Here is a 24,158-nt window from a genome sequence, read left to right as displayed (position 1 = left end):
AGGATTTCCTTAAAATATCTACTGTGCAGACGTGTTCTGAAAATAAATAAATTAAAAGAGTTTTGGCTGGATAGTCCATTAACATGGAAGATGAATGAGCTCTAGAACCCGGCCCAACTCCAGCAGGTCATTTACGCAGACTTTGTTGCCCCCAAATACAATATGTCAAGCCCCACCCTACCCCCCTTATCCTATCACAGGGGTCTGTGCTGGGGCCGCTGCTATTTTTAATATCTATAAATGATTTAGATAGGTGGATTAGCAGATAATTTGGAATCCATTATATCATCACAGAAGGACTTGGATAGCATACTGGCTTGGGCAGATTTATGGGTAATGAAATTTAATGTCAGTAAATGTAAAGAATTACACATAGGAAGTAAAAATGTGAGGTTTGAATACACAACGGGCGGTCAGAAAATCGAGAGTCCACCTTATGAGAAGGATTTAGAAGTCATAGTGGACTCTAAGCAATCGACTTCCAGACAGTGTTCAGAAGCCATTAAGAAGGCTAAGAGAATGTCAGGTTATATAGCGCCTTGATGTGCGGAGTACAAGTCATAGGAGGTTCTGCTCAGGCTTTATAACACACTGGTGAGGCCTCATCTGGAGTCCTGTGTGCAGTTTTGGTCTCCATAAAGACATAAGAGCACTAGAGAAGGTCCAGAGAAGAGCAACTCGGCTGATTCAGAGCTACAGGGATGAGTTATGAGGAAAGAATAAAAGAGCTGAGCCTTCACAGAGATGAAGAGGAGATCTGACTGAAGTGTGCAAAATTATGAAGTGAATTAGTGCAGTGGATCGAGACGGTGATTTTAAAATGAGTTCATCGAGAACACGGGGACACCGTTGGAAACTTGTGAAGGGGAAATTCCGCACAAACATTAGGAAGTTTTTCTTTACACAAAGAACGATAGACACTTGGAATAAGCGACCAAGTTGTGTGGTGGACAGTAAGACGTTAGGGACTTTCAAAACTCGATTCATACTTTTTGGAAGAAATAAGTTGACAGGATTGGCGAGCTTTGTTGGGCTAAACGGCCTCTTCTCGTCCAGAGTGTCCTAATGTTCTAATGTTGTGGGTTACTTGTTGGATTTTTGAGTCTGGCCCACCTAATATTTCAAATGCCACCCATTACCATTTTGGTTTTGGGCCTCACTTGACCTCCACTTGCATTTCTCACTTTTTTCCTTATTGCACTCCCTTTCTCATTTTTATTAAACTGCTCTCCTTTTCTCTATTAATATTTTGAGTTTAATACTCAGAGGGTTGCGGCTTTTCTCATTTGCAGCTTCTGCACAGACCTACAAGTGCAGTCATCTGAGGATGGCTTAAAATGCGGGGATGTTGGTGTGGCGTCGTTTGCCTCGGTGCATTTCTGGCACCTTTTCATTGCACCTCGACTGAGGTCTCGTGTAACTCTGAACGTTTCCTCGCTGTGAAGCCCCCTTCTCGTCTGGCGTAGCGAGTGCTCTGAAGATTTCCACGCTGCTGCAGCTCAGCTCGCCTCTGCGTTTTGTTCTTCTCTCAAGTTAATGAATTAGGATTTGGCTTTGCTAATTTCATTCATTCTTAGTTTGCACTGCTCTGTATTTCGTGTTATTTATTTATTTATTTGTTTTAACTTCTCTGCTTCTTGTTAACAGTGACACTCTTTTGATGTTGTAGTTTAAGTTCAGGATTTCACCAGTAAGGGTTTCTCAGCCCTGTTTGTGAAATGAAGTTTCAGTTGCCCGTTTGTTTGCTCAACTGACAATAAATTGTTACTAATAATGAACTTAAAGATTATTCTTAATGAAATTAATTCAAGTCATCTACAGTTTGGGGGGTGTTGGGATGGTTTGCTTTTGGTCCTCCCTGATAACAAATTCAAATAAATCACAAGAGGCTGCTGGCCTGAGACTTCACAACTCGAGTAAGAAAACGCAGGACTCGGCTCAGTAGGCTCACTGATCAGGGTGGTGGTGACGCTCCTTCTGTTTGGGGTCTTCATATTTGTGGAAAGCTGACGTGGCTTCTGCTTTGCCTCAGTTTTGTGTTGCTCAAGCAGACACTACTTCTTTCTTTTGTGTGCCCCTCGCTGGAAAAAGTGACTTTCATTTTTGTCACTCTGGTGAGAGCGGCGATGCTTGAAGTCCGTCTGTGAGGGCTGAACTTGGGATTTTCTCCTTTTGTTTCCCTCTCTTCATCTATAAGATTATAAATGTCAGTGTTTCAGGCAAGAAGGTGAAAATAGACTGACAATCTGTCTGTCTGTCTGTCTGTCTGTCTGTCTGCTTGCCTGCCATAGAGTGTATCTGTCTGGCTCTCTGTCCATCACATAATGCCTTTGTGTTTCTGCCCATTAACATAGCACCTTCTGTCTGTATTTCTGTCTTATCTACATGTCTGTCTGTTCGTCATATAGTGCCTTTGACAATCTGTCTATCTGCCTGCCATATGGTGCATTTGTCTTTCTGTCACAATGTGTTTCTGTGTCTGTCTGTCTGTCTCTCCATCATATAGTGCCTTTCCCTGTCATATAGACACTCTGTCATACCATGTACTCTATGGCAGACAGACAGACAGAAGCACTATATGACAGACAGATGGACAGACAGACCCTGCCGGTCATTTGGTGAATCTGTCTGTCTGTCTGTCATAATGTGTTTCTGTGTCTATCTGTTTGGCATATAGTGCCTTTACCTGTCAGACAGACACTCTGTCATACCATGCACTCTATGGCAGACAGACAGACAGATTTGTCTGCTGAGTGCATATGTCTGTCTGTCACATAATGCCTTTGTGTTTCTGTCTGTTAATATAGCACCGTTTGTCTGTGTGTCTTATCTATCTGTCCGTCATATAGTGCCTTTGTCTGTCAGATAGACACTCTGTCTGTCACACCATATAGACAGACAGACAAAGGCACTATATGATGGACAGACAGACCCTACCGGTCATATGGTGCATCTGTGTGTCTGTCTGTCTGTCAGAATGTATTTCTGCCTGTCATACATCACCTTTTCTCTTTGTCTCTGTCTGTCTGTCTGTCTGTCATCTTACTCCCAGGACCACCGCCTTAAACAATACCCTCTGTGTTTCACTTTTTCAAGATGTCTTTCTCTGCCAAATACCATAAAGAATGCTCAGTACGCTTTTGTATAAACTAAAAGTTGTTGTTTCCTTATTTGATTAGCAGGCCAACTTTCCGCCAGCATTAACTACACGCTCTCCGTTGATGCAAAGAGAACCCGGCCGAGAGCGCAGTTTCCTAACAAAAGGCAACACACAAATGCAGTAGTGAGCGCAGCTAACCAAAACCCGTGCCAGAATCATTCAATATCCATAATGGTGAGCGTCCATCATGGCCTAACGTTCTAAAATATCTTCTCATTTTCCTCTGTAAATGCTGGGATTTTGTAACTTTGTCAGCCTGACATTGGGGAAGTGGCACCAGCTCCACCTCACTGCCCCTTCCTCAGCTGGTCTTCTCCTTGTTCTGTTCCAGATGTGTCCTGAAGATTCGCTGACTCCTGTGGATGTTGAATTGAAGTTCATGTTTTTCGGTGACCGCAGTCCAGATAACCAATTTTCCAGTCCTATTCTGGATCAAGAGAATCCAACCAGTGCTACTGCTGAGGTAAGACTGGCATAAATGACTTCAGAGGAGGCACAGGTAGGAGTACCAGTCCTCCATCGTTGTGGGCTCCGCATCTTCATTATAGAACAAGTAAGGGAATACGAAACAAAATTTAAGGAGAATTGAAGTGACAGGAATGTTCAAGGAATATGACTTGAAATGTACTAAAGGCCTCACAGAGTAGATAGATGGACAGAACGGAAAGGAACTCAACAACAGACAGACGTCAATGGGGGAGCACAAGGCAAGGGGGTTCAGGTACCTTCACACAGTCCTCTTGTTAAGTCAGAAAACACAAAAAGACGGAGAAAAATGAAGTGACAGGAATGTCCCAAGTGAAAAGGGCACAGGAACCTCCTCCTCTCAATCTGAAATATGTGAGAGACAGGAATGGCCAAGGCAAATGGCTATGGATACGTTCATCCAATCCCCTCGTGCAGGCGGAGTCATGTATTAGCTGCTCATGAACGAATGAGAAGGCACAGGTCAGATTTTCTCAAATGGTCGCTGTGCTTACAGAGGTTACGTCGCAACATCTAAAGGCGGCTGGAAGGATCCCAGGGCTTTTTCAAATTACTTTTTTAAACAAATACTTTATACAAATACAAATATTTAGACCTTGGACTTCAAACCTTGAGCGGCGTTTTTACTGGCTGATGCCCTGATCTTTGACAGCCTCCACCATTCTTCAGTCTGACCTCCATGTACGACTCGCACCACGATGAGAGGGGAGCCGATCACATGATACCTGCTTAAGCTCACCACACACCTGACCCGGAGGTTGTGGGTTCAAATCCCACTGCTGACACAATGTGACCAAGAGCAGGTCACATGACCCGCCGGAGCTCCAATTGAATCTGAAACAGTGGCGGTACAGTAGCTCTGGATTAAGAAAATCCTGGGTAGGAAAGATTTCAGAAGCTTCAAGGTCTGCCTGGTTCAGCGAGTCGATCGTGGCACGGGACAGTGGCAATCGGTTAAGTAGACATGCAAGCAAGAATTACACTAAAATTAAATTGAAAATAGATCAGTCCATGTTTAACACGTTGTACTCGCTGATCACAGGGCAGAGTGTTGCATAGTGATAAGACATGTGAGTACAAAGACAGATGAAAGGCACAATATAATAGATGAGTAGACAGTGAAAAGCGCTATATACAGTAATTAACAGATCTGAAAATCACAATATTAGAGATAGATAGGATAGTAAACACACTATACAATACATACTGCATGTGTGAAAGAAACCATATAATAGACCAATAGATACGAAAGGCTATTTAATAGATGCAAAACATTTAGTATAGTAGGCAGGATAACACAAATCAAGAGGATTAAGTGAAGAATATTTGGTATAGTCAGCAGGATCACTCAGGCTACGTGTGTACTATAAATAGGTTGTAAATGGCACTATATAGTAGATAGCATTGTATTTGGTTTAGATGAACAGATGAACAGCACTATAAAATAGATGAACAGACAGTGAAAGGCACTAAATAATTAACAGATCTGAAAAGCACAATATTAGATAGATAGGAAAGGCACTATATAATATACATTGCATCTATGAATGAAACCATATGATAGACAGACAGATATGAAAGGCTATTTAACAGATGCAAAATATTTAGTATAGTAGGCAGGATTACACAAATAAAGAGGGTTATGTGAAGAGTATTTGACAGCATTTGGTATAGTCGGCAGGATCGCTCATAGGCTACATATGTACTATAAATAGATAGGTAGTGAACGGCATTGTATAGTAGATAGCATTGTATTTGGTTTAGATAAACAGATGAAAGGCACTATAGAATAGATGAATAGAAAGTGAAAGGTGCTATATAATTAACAGATCTGGAAATCACAATATTAGAGATAGATAGGATAGTAATAGGCACTATACAATACATACTGCATGTATGAAAGAAAATATATAATAGACCAATAGATATGAAAGGCTATTTAACAGATGCAAAATATTTAGTATAGTAGGCAGGATTACACAACTAGAGAGGGTTCTATAAAGAGTATTTGACAGCATTTGGTATAGTCAGCAGGATCACTCATAGGCTACATATGTACTATAAATAGGTAGGTAGTAAACGGTATTATATAGTATTTAGTATTGTTTTTGGTTTAGATAGACAGATGAAGGGCACTATAGAATAGATGAATAGACAGTGAAAGTCACTATATAATTAACAGATCTGAAAGCACAATATTAGATAGGAAAGGCACTATATAATACATATTGCATGTATGAAAGAAACCATATACTGTAATAGACAGACAGATATGAAAGGCAATTTAATACATGAAAAATATTTAGTATAGTAAGCAGGATTACACAAATAGAGAGGGCTATGTGAAGAGTATTTGACGGCATTTGGTATAGTCGGCAGGATCACTCATAGGCTACATATGTACTATAAATACTGTAGGTAGGTAGTAAACGTCACTATATAGTTGATAGATTGCATTTGGTTTAGATAGACAGATGAAGGGCACTATATAATAGATTGATTTCTTCATTTTTATGATTATATTTTTATTGATATGCTGAAAATACAGAACCCAGTCCAGCCAATTAAAAGCATATAATAAAACCATCGATAGTCAAATATGCTCTTTGAGAGGGAGGGGATATGAAAATGACTCTATCATAGATAGATAGTGAAAGGCACTATATACAGTCAATACATAGACCTGAAAGGCACTATACAATAGAGACACGTGGCAGGTGTTATACAAGACAAGTAGAGTAAGGCTCTGCAGTAACAACAGATACCTGGATATCTAATTGTATAAATGTTATCACTGGACCGAAATAATAAACTATGATGACAGGTGGATTTGACACTCAAGTGAGAGATTCACTGCACTCGTCCTCATCAGCCTGCACTAAACTACAGCCGTTTCCATTATAAATGGTGCTCTGTCCATCTTCACAGTGGGGTTTGTGTTTAGTTATCCAATGTTAAAAGCTGCTAAGACGTCACAAAGCAAGATGTGAAGGTCATTTGGGCACCTGAGCCAGTGGCGTGATGACCCCAACCCCGATGACCGCTGAAGCAGCTACTAAGTGTAAGGAACATCTTTCTCTTTCAGCTGAACTTTGAGCAAAACTGCGGCGAGGACAAAGAGTGTAAAGACTTTCTACGTCTCTCCTTCAACTTCTCAGGGTACAATTCTTTTTGTTCCTTCTTTTGAGCTCCTAAAACTCTTTTAACTGCCAGCAGCTTCCCTCATCTACTAAATCCAAGAGCTTTACTGGAGAATGTAGGAAATCACACATAGGAATTCCACCGCCTCGTATCTGCTTGGGGGTCCCACCACTGCTTACTTGTGTGTTCAGGCCGAGGTGATGGCTTGGCTTACGGTGCCACAGACCTCTGCTGGCATCAGGTTACACCACCTTGTGCGTCATGCTGCTCTTATCTTTTGTGCAAATCTAACCATCCTGAAAAGGAAGTTCGCATCGTGATGCTTCTCTTGAGGAGGTGGAAGGAAGTCCCCATTAACTAACGCTTCTTCCCAAACAGGGCCTCCTACATCGGGGTTGGCATTTCCCCAGTCCTCAACCTGACCATCTCCATTCAGAATGACCATGAAGACTCCTACAACACTGAGGTCACCTTCCTGTACCCCCGCGGCCTGTCCTACCGGCGTATCACGGTGCTGCAGGTGAGACGTCCCTCTACGACTCCTCCGTACCTTTGTGGCTATGCGGGTATTAAACCTTTAATTGGGCCTTCTGTGTTTTATTTTTCTTGCTTATTCACCAGACGAACGGCAGAATGACCATCCGCTGTGACTCGGCCCCAAGCAAAGATGAGGATCTGTTTCGGATGAGCACTTGTGCTATCAACAAGCCCATCTTCCGCTCTCTTGCCAAGGTAACTGGCTTGTCCTGAGGGTGATACACAAAAGGAGCAGGATGAGGACATCATAAAAATACACTTTACCGACACATTGACATAACCACGTGGCTGACAGGATCACATATTGAGTGACAGGGAGGACTGAAGTGACAACCTCCCGCTGCACAGCCCACCACCATAGCCACTAGACCACCTAGAATGCTTAACTTTTCAGCCCTCAACAGCAAATCGGCAGCCCCTCAGAAGGCCCAAAACAGCAAAGGTGGTGAATTTAAAGAATGTGACTTATCAGACAAATTTAAAACGTTCGATTAGAAAGGGGCGAGCAACTGTGACAAGACCGTTTGATGAAACATCAGCAGGGACGTGCGGTGGCCATCAGGAAAGGGCAAAATACTAATAATGATAACATAAAATAAATGTGTCCACTGGTCTGTGCTATCAAGTTGTTTTCTTATGATTTCAGTAATTGTGATCATTTTCATAGTCAAAATCGCTGAATTTGCACATTTCCTGTTCAAATACACGGGAGAGACGTGAGGTGCGGCAGCGATGAGACAACCGAACCTCGGACTGCGCTCTCCCTCACACACGGGGTTGATAAGCGTGCCTGTCGCTGTCTCTCTGTATGTCGCCAATATAATGTGTGCAGACACGTTTATTATACACCTGACTGTCCACAGTCTGGATAATATGTTTAATGTATGTGTCTGACATATGTAGTCTTGCTGATCGGACATAAAACCGCAGAGAGAAGGCACAAGGTGAGGCAGACAGTACTGTGGCGCCCTGAAGGGGGCGCATGTGAGCCCAACAGATTAAAGCATCATAATTAAGAGTGTTAAAAAAAACTAAATATTTCAATGAAGGTCAAAATTGAAATCAGATTCTTTTTTGCACACCAACTCTATGCTTTCATTTGTATTAATGAGTATGAATTGTGGAATTGCAACAGCAAATTGAGAACACACAGAAGGTGTGGCTCTCTCTCTCTCTCTCTGTCTATCTCTCTCTCTCTTCTCGCTCACTCTCACTCTCTCTGTCTCTCCACTCTCTCACTCTTCTCTCTCTCTCTCCCTCTCTCTCTCTCTCTCTTTCTCTCTCCTCTCTCTCTCCTGTCTCTCTCTCTCTGTCTCTCCGCTCTCTCTTTTTCTTTCTCTCTCTCTCTTTCTTTCTCTCTCTCTCTCTCTCTCTCTCTGTCTCTCTCTCTCTCACCATTCTTTCTTATTCAAATATTTGCCTTACCTGTCTATGTGTGCGTAAAGAATGAGATGAGATATGAAACATAACCAGTAGTCCACGTGTATGCAGGCTGCCAGCTGAATAGTCAATAAGCGACTCTTTGGGGTTCATATATTTGAAACTCTGACTTGCCAGCCATGAACCTCACCGCACTTCACTGAACCTCAGAGTGTCTGGGGTGGGACGGCAAACTGCTGCACGGACAGAAAATTGTTAGCTGTGGCAGCTGGATACACCTGGAGGGCTACTGTATTCACTGATTGTATTTTTTGTTCATATCATTTACATATTTTCCTCTCATAACAGAATTATTGTAATGTTCGTTTCTGCATTATGGCGCACCAAGCGTCCTGACTTTAAATGCTGTGCCTGAATGTCGTCCGCGTGGAGTCTGCACGTTCTCTTTTGTTTCTGGGTTTTTCTCCAGCATTTGCAAAGAGACACCAGTTATGCTGATTGGCTCATGTGTGGCACTGCCAGGAACTGGCACCTCTGGCCCTGGCTGCTCCCTACTTGGCATTCAGTTTTTTTGTGACGTGTCACCGAGTATGCGATTCGCACTTAAGATGAAAGAATTCTGCTGGATCCTCTTCACTTATAACTTTTGACCCAGATGAGGTTCCCACATGGACTCCTCCGCTCGAAACTCCCTGGGCCTGTCGCAGTAAGACGTGTCCTTAAGTCCTCCGGTATACTTGGTTGCTCACTGATTTTTTTTTTTTAAATACATTTCACGGATTTGTATCTTGTAAAATGAATAGACTTTGACACCAAGAGAGGTTTACTCGACTTAAGGCTGCAAGAACTGAGATTTTGGTAACCCAGAAGTGTTCAGGCTGAGTCCAAAACAGAACTGAATACAAAGTGAAGGATGTGTTGCTTTTAAGGCAGGTTGGCGGACGTGACGTCATTGGGGAACACGGAACTGGAAGTGTCGTCCTCTTGAGGTCATCTGAATCAGGCAGAGTTTTCCGTGTCTGGTCTGCAGAGATAAAAGAGAGAGGTTTACTGCACCCCGCCAACCCCTGGCATGGCATGGAATTACCTTCTTTTGGTCCTTCTGGTTGCCTCCCATGCGCACGTGTCTGACAATCTGTAAACCTTGGGTTACTCCTATTATGTAACACCATGCAACATTCTAAAATCCAGTTCACTGTCACAGGGGGCATGACTCAATCCTACCCAATGGATAGGAATCTGTCCAGAATGGGTCACCCATCTGTTACAGAGGCCACACACACACACACACACAGACACATACAGTGTCGGGTCTATTCAGATGTTGGAGAAAAACCAAAGTCCCAGAAAGACCACCCATCCCATGCAGATGTAGAGAGAATATGAAAGCTCTACATGGGCAACAACCGGACACTGTCTCTGTGAGCCGGCACCACCATGCAGCTTCCATCTTTATGATATTCAGTGTTTATTAGATGATTTACACAGACGCTAATCTGCAAGTTCATCTGAAACAGACAAGACCCTGCCCGTGGGTGAATATTCTGCAGTAGTCTTGTCTTTTCTCACCCACACTATGGTGGGCTGTTGTGTTTTTCTGCTCTCATGTCTTTGTCCCCTCCTCAGGTTGTGTTTGTGGCCACTTTTGATGTCGATGGAAACAGCGAGTTTGGCCGTGGGGTGAGCATTTCCGCCACTGCGAGCAGGTAACCTCTCACTCCGTGTCTGAGGGGCTGTAATTGAGGGTGCACGAGAAGGGTGCTAATTTAAGGGAGGGCATAGCAATGCTGGGCATCTGGTGGGTACACGGGAGCCAAGGACTTTTTGGGGATTCATGATGGAGATTGACATCTAGACACCAGTTTAGTTGTAGTAGTGCACTCAGTGGATGGATAGGAGGCTGAAGTTAAATCCGTCCTGGGCACCAAGAAGCGGGACTCGTCCATTACAGTATGTAGGCTGGATATGAACACTGGAATTGAATAGTCGCTCAGATCCCTGAAACAAAAAGAACCCAAAATTAAGAGACACATGTAAATTGAGGTGCATCTTCAATAAATCAGACTTCTAGTGACATGAGATTAGTGGTGAGCTGAACATGGAAGCTTCAGTTTTGGGTGAGCAGAAAAGCATTTCAGAATGGACAATGCGTCAGATCTTGAGGTGGATGGGCTACAGCAGCAGAAGACCACGTTGGGTTCCAACTCCTGCTAGCAGAGGCTGCAGTGGGGCACAGACTCACCCTAAAGACTAGGAAAAAGCAGTCTGGTCTGACAAATCTCAATACTCTGCTGAGGCGCACAGATGGTAGGGTCAGAAGTTAGCACCAGCAGCAGGAATTCATGCACCCAACCTGTCTTGGGTCAACAGTAAAGCGTGTGGCGTGTAATGGTGTGAGGAATTTTTACTTGGCACAATATGGGCCATTAATACCCCATCAACCATCCCCTTAATGTCTCAGACTTTTTTGAGCATTGTGGGCATCCTCTTCATGGCCACGAATTGACCCGACTTCTAAAGGCCACGTTGAGCATGACAATGCACCAGGACACAAAGAAAAAATGGGTTGCGTGGACATGACGAAGAGTTGGGTGGTCTTCCCAATCACTGGATCTGAATCCAATGTGTGACGTGGCGGGACAAGAGACTGGCAGCTGAAACCATGTGATGAAATCCTGTCGACATGGACCAGAATCTCAACCTTGTGGGTTCCATGCCAGCATGAACTGAGGCTGTTTTGATAGCAAAAGGAGGCCTTGCCCCCATTAGTATAAGTGGTCCTAATCATTTCCTCACTGACTGTACATCGAGCTGATTTGTTTCTAATTCTTTTTTTAGTATCTACAGTTTGCAGAGCCCTGCTTATGACGTGAGCTGTGCTGCTCAAAATATGTGTCTAAATTTGAAGTCCCCTCTTCCTTTTAGCTGTGTCACATGCATGATATATATAGTATATGTGGTGCGTGTGTATATTTATATATACATTTATACACACAGACACACACATCTAATAAGTGCTGTATGCTCTCTCTGATTCTGTGCTTTATTTTTTCCAACCTGCAGCAGCAACAAGGAGAGAATCACAAGCGAGAGCCACTCCAAGAAAGAGATTCCCGTGAAATTCGCTGTCAACATCCTCGTAAGAAACAAGTAAGTCCCCAAACACGGGCTTCTGCTTCTGCAGTGTCTCTGTGACGCCTGGCTAACAGAGCTCGGCTTCAGGCACATCGTAAAGTCCCTTCGTACGCCCAGACAACGAAAGCCCAACTTTGATTTTGCGACTGCGCTGCCATCTAGAGAGTTCGGTAAGCTACTGCAGCTCAAGCTTTCCTCGGGTCATTTCTCAATCGAGGACTTGTGGTGGAGAAGAAGGGGAAGCTGGCAACTGGCAAAATTTCTTATCCCCTTTCCATAGTCCTCTTTAGGCCGGCACGGTGGCGCAGTGGGTAGTGCTGCTGCCTCCCTGTGTGGAGTTTGCATGTTCTCCCCGTGTCTGCGTGGGTTTCCTCCCACAGTGCAAAGACATGCAGGTTAGGTGGATTGGAGGTTCTAAATTGTCCCTAGTGTGTAGTGTGTGTGTGCCCTGTGGTGGGCTGGCACCCTGCCCTGGGTTTGTTTGCTGCCTTACATCCTGTGTTGGCTGGGATTGGCTCCAGCGGACCCCCGTGACCTTGTGGTTAGGATATAGCGGGTTGGATAATGGATGGATGGATAATCCTCTTTATGTGCATACACCTATCAGGGTTACAAAGTTGTATATTTATTGTGGCCAGCAAGGGGGCGCCACTGAGCCCCAAACTGTAGACACAACATCTGTACCTCTGACTTAGCCCTCAGTCACTAAAAGGTTTTTCATTTACACACACAATGTACCTTTTGCAGGCTTCTTTTTCCAAATGCCCAGCACAAACAGAACATTTTCCTTTTCCTTTTCCTTTTCTTTGCATTCTCCTCCACTCCTCCCAGTTGTTTGTCCCCCAGCTCTCTTTTAACTTCTCATCCAGGAGTACTTTTGGCACGCCATCTGTTGCCTCCGGAGAGCACTTTGGGGTCAGGCAGGACCACAATGGTCCTTTTTCCATTAATATCTGACAACTCACTCTGGTGAACCCCACAGAACCTGACAGGGCAGCCCCATCGGGCCACAAGTTTCTTACTGGGGCTTGTCAGATGGGACGCTGCCACCCGGTGTATGAGGGGAAGCTCTGCTCTTAGCAGGCAGTCACTCAGTGTCCTGTCCTTCCAGCCTCCCAAGTTCAAGCACTGTGTCCCTGTGAGGCTGCTGGGATGCCAGCCCTGGTGCAGTTGCTGCTGTGGCACCCTTCTGTGTCCACATCCTGGCATACTGCCACTTTATAATGGCCTCCTTGCCAGGCAAGAGAACACGGTCCATCCCGTCTGAGATGCCAGTCTGTCCTTCATTAAATATCTATTATATTGTAGTAAATGGCATGCAGGGAGTGGCATCCCTGCCATGATGGAGTCCCTTTCCTTACCTAAACCAGATGGCTAGTGGGCAGGAAGAATGGCAGGACATTCCCCGTTTTACCCAGTTTGGCCTAAGATGCCAATGCAGAAGGGAGTACGCTGTCACCTTGGCAAGGATTTGACCGAGAATCATCACCCGGCTGAGATTCCAGTGAAATGGAAGGACAAGGGGAGACAACCTGTCGGTTTCACATGCTAGGTGGCAGCATCCCTGGGCAACACTACCCATACAGACACCCACAAGGCATTAGATTAGATAGAATTTTATTTGGCTTACCGAGAAATTGACTTCCATGGGGCAGCCTTGTTGGGGTCCGTGGGGGCCTCCAGGGGGTGCTGCAGGGATTTAGGCTTCCATATGCCCCAGAAGTGCTTCCTGCAACCCATGTCCTGGCCCTGGAGGTACCCACAGGCCTTGATGAGGCAGAGCAGCTTCTTTTACCAGAGACAAGTTGGAGTTGCGTGATAAAAGGACAAAGCCCACCTGGAGGAGAGGAAGGGGAGAGAAAGGGGGAAGGAGAAGAATCAAGTTGTGTTTATACCCCCGTCAAAGCCTTCTGTGGAAATAAACCTTTATTGTTGAACCGGGACTTATTATGGTGGTTGTGTCTGGAGTATGGGGTGCTGCAATGCCCCCTGGTGGGCACAGTAAATACATTTAATGCTTCAAGGGTGCACTTTTCATTAAATGTTACAGCGTGATGCTGTGATGCTCCTAACCTGCGCTGTCAGTCAGTCAAAGTTTGGTTAGGGGCACCACACTATTTCATGCCCTCTTTAAATTCTTATTCTTCTTTTTATTTTTTTTTTTTTCGTTCCTCCAAAGGCCTGAAGATTCGACAAAATACGTCAACTTCTCGTTAGCACGGGAGGACATGCAGCGTGCCGTGGAGCACCACTATGAGGTACTGCAGGTTGAAGCAGCCATCTTGAAGTCAACGTCCGGTACATTAAGTCAGCCGTCTTCCATTAACACTTTAATTATCTTTGCTTTCCTTGGTGCTCTACAGGTGGGCAATCTTGGACAAAGGCAGGTGCCTGTCAATCTAACAGTGAAGGTACCGGTCAAACTGGGACAAACCAACATCTGGAAGGATCTGGATTTCGTACACGTGAGTTTTGCCGTTTATCTACAAGTGCTTTCCATTGGGAAGACCCCACTATTGGGCGCCAAGTGATGAGGCTGCCAGTCCACCAATGATCTGCTAGTTTGTGTGTCACGCTACCTATAAGAATGTCATAGTGTAGTGACGAGTGGCACATGTTTGGCATGTCATCCAGTGAAGCCTTCATGTGAAGGACTGAACAAGCAGTGCCGTGACAAGCAAAGCCACATGTCACTTACCGGTGCAGAGGTTGTCCTAAAGTGTCCTGATCACCGTGATTTGGTTTCCACCTCCATTAGCCAGTGTAAGGCAGTGGTAATCAAACACTGAATCCTGGGCTGCCACCAGTAGGTGACTATCGTTAATATTGCTAGTCAGTCACGGTGGGCTGAGAAGCGTGTCACACTCAAACCACTTTGTAGATTCAAACTGTTGATAGGACGGTGATTTATTTATTCTTTTGGTGGGGATTCCAGGAGCGGTGCCAGCCATGTCACCTGGGTGCCAGCCTTGGCCTGACCCACACACACTCGCAGGCAGAGACATGAAGTAAACAAATGAATAACAAATATATTAAATGGAAAATCCAATACAAACAACCAAAATCGGACAAACTTCCCCTTTCCCATACGGCGACACAATTTGACCTCAACAATGAACCACGACAAGAAACACTCACGACAACGTCCTTATACAGTCCAATGCGCTGAAAGTGGATGAAATGGTTTGGGGCAAAGAGGACAATCCTGGGAACAGCTTCGATAATAAATGAATGAAAGAGTCTTACCGGTAGTCCTGAGCGGCGAGGGGTGAGATTTGCAGGAGCGCACCCTCTGAAGACCCACAATGACTAATCCACCCCTGGGCAGGCACCAGACAGTCCATTCACCCTAACGGGAAGCGATCCAGGGGCAAAAATGGACTTTTCAGTAGACACGTCGGACTGGTTACACAAAAACACTGATCTCTCGTTACTCCACCGGGCCCCCTTTTCAGGTTTCCCGCTGGCCTTTCTCGTCCCCAGCAGCCCCTGATCGCGCTTCACTCATCCAATCAGGGAAATCCCTTTTGGGGCTGCTGGGAAATGGAGTTCTTCAAACGGTAGCACTGATTCACTAAGGTGGACCTCAAGATCTGAGTGATTTGATGGGGATTTGTATGTCGTGAAGACCTTTATGTGGGCAATGACACCAAAAAGGCTGTGAAACCCCCTGCAAGATGCAAACCACTAGTTGGCCACAAAAACAGTTTGAGAAAAAAATGAATTAAAAAAGCCTGCGTAATTCTGGAAAACGTTCTTGTGGACAGATGAGAAGCTGCATGAGAGTGATGGCAAGTGCAAAGTGTGGAGATGAGAAGGAACTGCCTGAAATCCAAAGCAGACCATCTCATTTGTTAAACATGGCGGTGCTGGGGATATTATGGCTGCCACACGTCCTGGCACACTTCTCTTCATTGATGAGGGAACTGCCAATAGCAGTGACACAATGAATTCTGAGGTGTAGAGAAACATCTGATCTGTTCAAGTTCTAGTAAAGTCCTCCAAACTCATTGGACGGTGCTTCATCCTAATTGGTAAAGACCTAAATGTACAGCTGAGGCAACACAGCAAAGATACAAAATGGAAAATTCTTGAATGGCCAAGCTAGCCACCCAAATTAAATCTAATTGAGCAGGACTTCCATATGCCGAAGAGAAAACTTACGGGGACAAGCCCCCTGAAACCAACAGGAGCTGAAGATAGCTGCATGAGTGGCTTGGAGGAGCATCCTCAGAGAAGACCCCTCAGAACCCGGTGATGTCTATGAATCGCAGACCTCAAGCAGTCATTGCATGCAAGGGATACGTGACAAAGTCCTAAATATGACAACAGCTTTAACAGACCTGCCATTGCTCTGTCCCAAACATCATGATGTCCTGAAATGGGGGTACCATGTAGAAAAAGTGTTGTGTACCCAAAATTATACAAGTCCCCTTAAACGGAAGTCTGCAATGTGCACTTGGATGACATCTGAATTTTTTAATTTGTCATTTTAAACTCTGTGTCCTTGTCCCAAACGCTATAAATAAAAAGCCCTGACCTTGTAATCGAGGAACATGGCAAAGAGCGAGGGACCAGTAGGCAGTAGGTGTCTTAAATCACACTCAGGTAACTGCAGCCATTATGACAGCAGCACCTGAGAGCTTTTAAATAATTTAAAGACTCTGACCGCATAATCAAAAAACAAAACTGATGGCAAGGGACTGGGAAGTAGCAGGTTACTTTTAATTACCCTCTGGTGACTGCAGCTGTGATGTCCGCAGCACCTGAGAGCTGTAAATGAAAGGCCCAGATCTTGTAAGATCAGGAACACAACTGAGGAAAAAGGGACTGGGAAGAAAGAAAAAGTACAGAATGAAACCTAAAGGGAACAAAGAGAGTCAGGGGGCAAAAAAAATAAACTAAAACAAGGGTGAGGTGTTACAGAAATTCTAAATCTGGAATCCCATAGCAGATAAATCAGCAGTCCTTTGCCTTCATGCCTTTCCTAACTGTCACCCATGCCCAGTCACAGAAATGAAGGGTCTCGTCCCGAGAGTCACCATCATAGTCTGTCTTATTCTTGTCAAGCATCTCTCAGTCTGCATTATGCAGAACTTGCCAGCCAACCACGTTCAATAGAAGTTGCTTTCTTCACTCTAATTGGCTGCTCCATTGGGTTACTGGCTGTGTTGGTGGATTGTCCTCTCTTCATTTTTGAATTCTTCTCATGAGAAGTTCCACTTATTTAAACTTTTAACTTCCACACAGCACACACCCACCAAGAGGAAGCAACAATGACTGCCACCTCACTCAGGAGTATGTGGCAATGTGGGGTGACCGTGGATGTGTACCTGCAGGCTCCATCAGCCCAGGTGACCCACTCTGATGAGGCACAAGGGTGAGGGGGTCCACTCTTTATCACTTTTCTTTCTCACAATGGACCTGTGCTTTAATATAACCCAACGTTTCACACACTCATTCACAATGGAGATCCCAGCACACCTCCATCACAGGCCCACTCAACGAAGGCAGAACGTTTTCACATTTCCACAGTAGCACGTCAGCCCAGGTTACAATTCTGCATAGTGTGGTAAGCAGAGATGTGACCAGTGACAAGAGTCAAAGTTTCAGCAAACGGAGGCAACTCGAGTGGTGACAGGAAGCGAGCTGTGAATTTAAGAGACAGCAATTGTGTGACATGGCACAAGAAGAGCCATATATGGGCAGCCGTTGTGCAATTTCGTGTCCGGTTGTCACTTACTGGCAGCTCAGTGACAGAAAAACATTTTATTAAATGCAGCGAGAACCTTGGAGACCGTTCAATTTTAGATCATGACGTATGTTTGTTTATGGTGCTGAAGTCCGTGCTGCTGACAGCAGAATCTTGGGCTCCTCCACACCCCGTGTTCTCAGGGGGTCTGTGGTTTCCCTCCACATCCCAAAGATGTGTAGGCTGAGTTGGTTGGACAATGTAGTTCTAGTGATGCTTCTGAAGCCCCATAAAACTCCATGTAAGTAACTTCAGATGCGCCTTCTGCCGAGGCACTTGGATCATTTTATTTGCTGTCCCACCCATCTGGTGCCCTTACCATCTTTTTGTTTCAATCTGTTGATTTTTTTTTTTTCGTGTTTAAGAGTTTTTACAATCGGATTTGTTGTTTTGAATTCTTTGTAATTTTTGGAATCTTGTTTTTAAAATTTTTTTGGCCATGAGTGTGGTGGTTCCTTCCGTTTTTGGCATTGCCTTTCAGACAATTTCACAATGGAAAGAGAGAGCGAGTTCTACACAACAGTAATGAAATGTCGCTTCACTTGGAGGAGTTCTTTCAGACAGTGGAACTAAACAAGGGCTCTTTTGTTATCCTAAGACCCACAGATGTCAAGTCCTGCCCTTTGTATCTCAGGGAGGTTGAGTGTGAGCGATGGCCGTCACTCTGAACAAATTCCTATGTGAGTGGATTCTTGACCGGGGTTCAAATGAGGCAGGAGCAACAGTAGCAGGGAGACAAATGGAGGGCGAGGGAGAGAGCAAATCCTCTCCTGTGTAGGAAGTGCCCACAGTTACCTGCCCGATTGGTCACTGACTATATGTATGTATGTATGTATGTATGTATGTATGTATGTATGTATGTATGTATGTATGTATAGGAGGTGTGTGTGTGTGTGTGATTTATTTATTTATATACTAGCCGTACCCATCGGCTCCACCCGTGTAGTAGTACAACAGAACAGTGAGGAGACCCCTGCCCAGCTCCCCAGTCCTAAACGTCACACTTCCCCCGTCCCTTGGCCCGCAGCCTCTGTCTCGGATTAGCACGAATATGTCGCTCCTGCAAACGATTCTTAACGCAATGAGAGAAGTCGCAAAATCAACCGGAATGTTCAAGCAAATTATAGGAAAAAAAAACGACCACAATCCGTTAAGTATTTCTCTCGTTCGCTAGCTAAGCAGAGGTAAGGAACGCCCCGAGGCTGGTCTGTGAGTGAGGAGGGTCCCACCCCCCCCTTCCCTTGGCCCACTGCATGTCTCTCGGATTCATGCAAATAAATCGGTACCGCAAGCCAACTCTGATACGTAACGAAATTGTTAGAAGTCGCAAAATCAACCGGAATGTTCAAGCAAATTTATAGAAAAATACCCGATCTAAACCCGTTAAGTAGTTCTCTCCTGAAAAGCGGACAGACAGACAGACAGACAGACAGACAGACACTGGATTTTATACATATAGAGAGACTAGGGGCTTTGCCTCCTGCTCGGTTCGCTTGCCAACACGGGTCTGTGCTACGTGTCTGCTGCTCACGTATGTGGATTTCACTTTCACTAAACATCAAATCTGTTAATTCTCGCAGATACGCCTCTTCATTGAAGAAACACTACTTTTCCTTGATGATCAACAAATCTCTGACGTAAAGTTTAAATCCAAACGATATATTCAATCTCTTTTCACAGTTCCGTTATTTCAGCAAGTAATAATTTCCATTTGTTTGCATCAATGCAATCTTTACTATTATTATTATTTTGAGACTTTTGAATTTTAGTACTTTCATTATCTCTAACCTGCTCTGTATGTGTATTGCGCCAATGTTTTTGAATTCTTTACTCTTCTTTACTTGTCATCTACTCTTTGTCTTTTATTTCCGGCCCCTGGTGTGGTAAATCTCTTGGCACAAAGTCTCGTCTTGCGGGACGTGAAAGTGTCTCTCTTAAAAAGTCACGTCTCATCCCAGGATTTTTTTATTACAATAGAGAGATGTGTGTGTGTGTATCTATCTCTTTCAGACAGCAATTCCGAACAGCTATGAAAACCTGCATTGTAACAGCACAGCACAATACTCCGAGTCCTTTATCTCTCTCTGTGTCTCCTGAGCTCCTACCACCACTAACAGCCTGTGAAGTAAAGGATCGGTGTCAGTGATAATGATTTGTATTCTTTGTTAAATTTTTGTAGCTTTTCCTGGGTTGACTTTCAGTAACATCTATGCTGGGGTTTAGTACTTTAAATTGTGGTGAAATAATAAAGTAGAAAATATTTAGTTAAGAACCAAATCCTTGTGAAATGTGCTAATGGGCTGCAAATCGACTTTGCTAAATGAGTAAAGTGTGTTCCTCCTCCTCCTTTAGAATTCCGTTTGCAGCTCCACTGAAGAAGTACCACCTTTCCAAAATGTGAATTTTGAAGAAATCATGAAGTCCTCAGAGGTTGTGGTGAGTTGAATTCTGGTGTTCAGTCACAGAATTGCATATGCAGACGTTATACGTATTTAACAGAAAGTGTGGCCTTGGCATTCACAGCTTTGAACTGTTAACTAGGAGGACGTGAAGTCAGTGTGTAACGACCCACCAATGCTTATCTTGCAGAAATATGAGAGAAACAATTTTTATTGGAATAGCGTTTACTATATACATTACAGAGGCCTTAATTCTTTGAAGTAATGTTTTAAGAAGTGAATGTGCCTCCAGTGCCCTTTTATTATTCAGCTTCTGTTGTCAAAAACAGTTTGGAGAAAAGCATATTGGTGAATAAATGACTAAATTCAGCTTCCTTGTAAAGTCTGTAACTTCTCTCTGGAAAGCTTCCAAGATGGCATCCTGCCCTAGGAATGCAAGCATAAACCACAAACATTGACACTATGGGCAAGGCTGCCAAGGCCGTGTTGTTGAATAATATGACATTGTCTCATGCCCCACCCCCACTTCTGCTCATTTTCATATCTTCTCCTTATCCCAGAACTGCACCATTGCACACTGCAGGGTGTTTTACTGCATGCTGGGAAGTCTGGAAACCAAAACCCCAATCCCTTTCAAGCTGAAAGGAAACATGACGTCGGGATGGATTGCACAGGTATGGCCGAGGTTGTCTCTTCCTTCTTGGTAAGAAATGCAGTAACGCCATTCGGTGCAGGTGATGAGCCAGGAAAATTTGGAGGATTACCTTACAAGTTTATTAGATTCTCATTATCATGTTCACAGTGAAATGCTTACTCGTTACCACTCTGACACCATGATTAGTGAGTAGACCAACTTTCCCTCGAAACTTCTTTACCTGAAAAGTCTCATTAAAAGAACTTTGACAAGAATAAGCCAATCAGCCCAACAAGATGGTCCATCCTGGTCACCTAATTTCAGCAAAATAGTTGATGAGTTTTGAAAGACCTCAAATTATTACTTATTTTCACAATTGGCTGTCTGTTTAATCCTGCCTACTACACCACATTCTATCTGTCTATCTAATCCTGCCTTCTACACCAAATTCTCTCTCTCTCTCCATCTCTCTGCCTATCTAATCCTGCCTACAACACCACATTCTATCTGTCTATCTAATCCTGCCTTCTACACCAAATTCTCTCTCTTTCCCTCTCTCTCTGCCTATCTAATCCTGCCTACTACCTCACATTAAGATTCTCTCTGTGTGTGTCTCTCTCTCTCTCTCTGCCTATCTAATCCTGCCTACTACACCACATTCTATCTGTCTATCTAATCCTGCCTTCTACACCAAATTCTTTCCCCCCCCCTTCTCTCTCTCTCTCTCTCTCTCTCTCACAGTCTAAATATTACTCATGCTGATCACAAAGAAGCTATTAATTGCTGGTAAGCATTCTGATTTTTGTCTTCTATTAATTCAATATGTTTTTGCATTGCCCTCTTCCTCTTCTCCTTAGAAAGTGGTGTGAAAACTGGATGTGCAGGCAGACAGTGCGATGAAAGGAGATGTGGAGGGTGACTGAGGAAAGAGAGAGCAGGTTTGACTGTAGAATAACCTTTAGGGAGCAGTATGACTTTCTTTCCATCCCAATAACCATAAACCCATCAGATCTCATTTTAGTAATTTGTTGTTTTTTTCTTTTTCTTTTGAGATTTACATTTTGAACTTCTGCTGTCTCATTCATAAAAAAAGTAGAACATTCAAGTTCACATACAGTTTGAGTTTCAAAATCAATGGGATGCTGGTGCCCGGTGTTGTCTGTCATCAGATTATTGTGATACCTTCTGACATCACCTGACACAGAGATTTTAAAAAGCTAAGAAAAGTGAGAGCCTCACAACCCCCGCTGCGTCTAAATCGAAACGTCTACACCTCACCTTGAGTATTAAATGCCTTTTGAGGTGAAAACAATAACAGAAACAGAACAAGTGGAAACGCCGACCGCATTAATCAAACTGCACATCCGGTTACAGCACAGACCACCCTACGGCCAGGTGTTTGCTGGTCCTCGTGAGGCCAGCCACCATTTGATAAAGTGATTTTTCTAGATATGGATCTCATTTTGCACAGCAGGTCGTTTTGAAACGAGACCATCAGACTGCTGGTTTCTCTTCAGTGAGGTGGACGGAGTACACGTTGGGCTTCTTTTCAAATTTAGCGCGGTCCATCTCGGCATTAAAGAAACAACTGAAATCCCAATGACATCAAATTGGCTGAAATGAAAGCAGAGACGTGTCGGGCACGAGTCATCATTTCAGCCATTACAGCTAACCGGAGTCCTCCTTTTCTTTATCTTCAGACCAAGCAAAAAAAACTGAGTCTGCAGAGCAGTGCCGCTTTAAGCTTCAACGAGGACCTGTACATCCATCTGTTCACCACGGGCAGCAACCGTTATCTCCAAATCCAGGTATGGCAGTGCCCATTTCCAGTAGGTGGCACCATTACTTACCCACAAGCACAGTTAAATGTCCGTCATGGATGCTGACCGCTGCTCCCGTCTTTGTGATTTTTCCCTAAGGCGTCCACAGTGATTGAACTTTATGAAGAGGTTAACTTCATCCCGATCATACTGGGGAGCTGCGTTGGTGGTCTTGTTCTTCTGGCCCTGATAACAGCTGGTCTGTATAAGGTAGGACTTGTTCACCTCTCTGCTGGAAGCTCATGATTTTAGCTTTTGTGGTGTACATGATTTTTAATTCCCCCCCATTTGTGGTTTTTCATCTCCAAACCCAGGCTGGTTTCTTCAAGAGACAGTACAAAGCAATGATGGATGAGCACGAGGACCCCTGTGATGCACCACCGGATGGAGCAGCCGCCCCGAGTGATGAATAGGATCTTGCACGGACCCCTGGAGAGAAACGCACAGACGGCCAGTTGTGAAGGATGCCCCCAGTAACCGAGATATACCTGTGAGATCCAAGAACACCATCTTTGGTGGCCTCTAGACTGGCCTGATGGTTGCTTCCATCTTTGTGCGGGACCCTCAGGATATTTAAAGACCCACATCTAAATGTGTGTTCTTAATCAGGCAACGCCGCTTTCTAGAGAGTGAACTTTGGATGTTATCGCTGGATTTCTACAAGCTTTTCAGGATCCCCTCCCTTGGCTAATTGTTTTTACTGCTGAAGACCAAGCTGGCGATGACCCCATGAGAATCAGCACCTTGATGCTACCATGCAGGTCTTGAACTTTAGAAGAGTGCAAAAGAGACAGCGGTAATTAGTAAAATGCCACCAAGGACTACCAAGGTGGCACTGCAATAAGGAACTGACTACGTACCCCATTTGTTATTTGTTTAAAGTATTTCAAGCTTGGTAGCTGTCCACCTTGCCCACTTTTATTAATTTTAATGAAACGACGTTCCTCATCCTGCAGTGGTCTTCTTCGTTTGTCCTGCTTTGTTGCAGGGTTCATCGTATGTCACGTTGTTCTCAATTTTATCTGTTCAAGGGCTTCCTCTGGAGTGACCGTGACCAGCTTCATGTCTTCTCTCTCATCCAACGTTTCTTCAGTCTCCTACGTGGCTTTTTGCCTTTGGGGTTTGAACTCGAGAGATGTTTTGGCCACCACCAGATCATGACGGTCTCTGACGTGGCCATACTGCTGCATTTGGTCCATGATCCATGGCACTGCCATGATCCTTTCACATGTCTTCATTCATGACGTGATCAGGTCACGTCAGACCAAACGTCCAGTGAAGCTCCTGCATTTCCACAGCGTGCAGTGTCTGCTTCACAGTCAATGGCCAGCATTCTGCGCTGTACAAGGCTCCTGGGGCTGTAGATCTTGCACTTCAGGAAGCTTGGCATTTGTTGGTCTCAGAGGACTCTGGTGACTTGGTGCCCATTTGTGCTGGCTTGAGTCCTGGCATTGGTACCAGAGCTGACCAGATAGCCGAGATACTTGAACTCCACCACTTTGTTCAGTTCCCGCCTATCCGTCTGTGTGCCGCACTCCATATGGTTTGTCTGTTTGATGTTGAGGTGAAGGCCATTCTCTTTTGATCGCGTTCTCCATTGTTAGGTAAGGAGCCTGGAGTCTCTGGTGTTCTTCCTTCATTAACAGGACGTTGTAGCATCCGTGGTACCTCCATCTGGATACCCCCCCCACGACCAAATCCATACCTAACATGA

General features: G+C 44.4%; 1 protein-coding gene across 2 annotated transcripts in view; it reads left to right on the top strand.

The window, feature by feature from the left end:
• Positions 1 to 23,399, top strand: part of LOC120536576 (integrin alpha-X-like) — a 63,830-nt gene extending 40,431 nt beyond the window's left edge. Inside the window, exons 17-30 of one of the 2 annotated variants that reach the window (XM_039764966.1) lie at positions 3,183 to 3,334; positions 3,492 to 3,623; positions 6,732 to 6,805; positions 7,166 to 7,307; positions 7,409 to 7,519; positions 10,331 to 10,410; positions 11,768 to 11,854; positions 14,019 to 14,097; positions 14,203 to 14,304; positions 19,944 to 20,027; positions 20,551 to 20,664; positions 22,325 to 22,432; positions 22,544 to 22,654; positions 22,759 to 23,399. In XM_039764966.1, the coding sequence (XP_039620900.1) occupies positions 3,183 to 3,334; positions 3,492 to 3,623; positions 6,732 to 6,805; positions 7,166 to 7,307; positions 7,409 to 7,519; positions 10,331 to 10,410; positions 11,768 to 11,854; positions 14,019 to 14,097; positions 14,203 to 14,304; positions 19,944 to 20,027; positions 20,551 to 20,664; positions 22,325 to 22,432; positions 22,544 to 22,654; positions 22,759 to 22,857 (1,475 nt within the window). In that variant the 3' untranslated portion in view covers positions 22,858 to 23,399. Of the gene's footprint in view, positions 1 to 3,179; positions 3,335 to 3,491; positions 3,624 to 6,731; positions 6,806 to 7,165; positions 7,308 to 7,408; positions 7,520 to 10,330; positions 10,411 to 11,767; positions 11,855 to 14,018; positions 14,098 to 14,202; positions 14,305 to 19,943; positions 20,028 to 20,550; positions 20,665 to 22,324; positions 22,433 to 22,543; positions 22,655 to 22,758 lie in introns of both variants that reach the window. The other variant, XM_039764965.1, reaches the window with a different exon arrangement.
• The last annotated feature ends 759 nt before the right edge of the window (positions 23,400 to 24,158 follow it).

The sequence above is a fragment of the Polypterus senegalus genome, chromosome 10 (assembly GCF_016835505.1).
Source record: "Polypterus senegalus isolate Bchr_013 chromosome 10, ASM1683550v1, whole genome shotgun sequence".
NCBI lineage: Eukaryota > Metazoa > Chordata > Cladistia > Polypteriformes > Polypteridae > Polypterus > Polypterus senegalus.
This window is presented reverse-complemented; position numbering and strand designations above follow the sequence as displayed.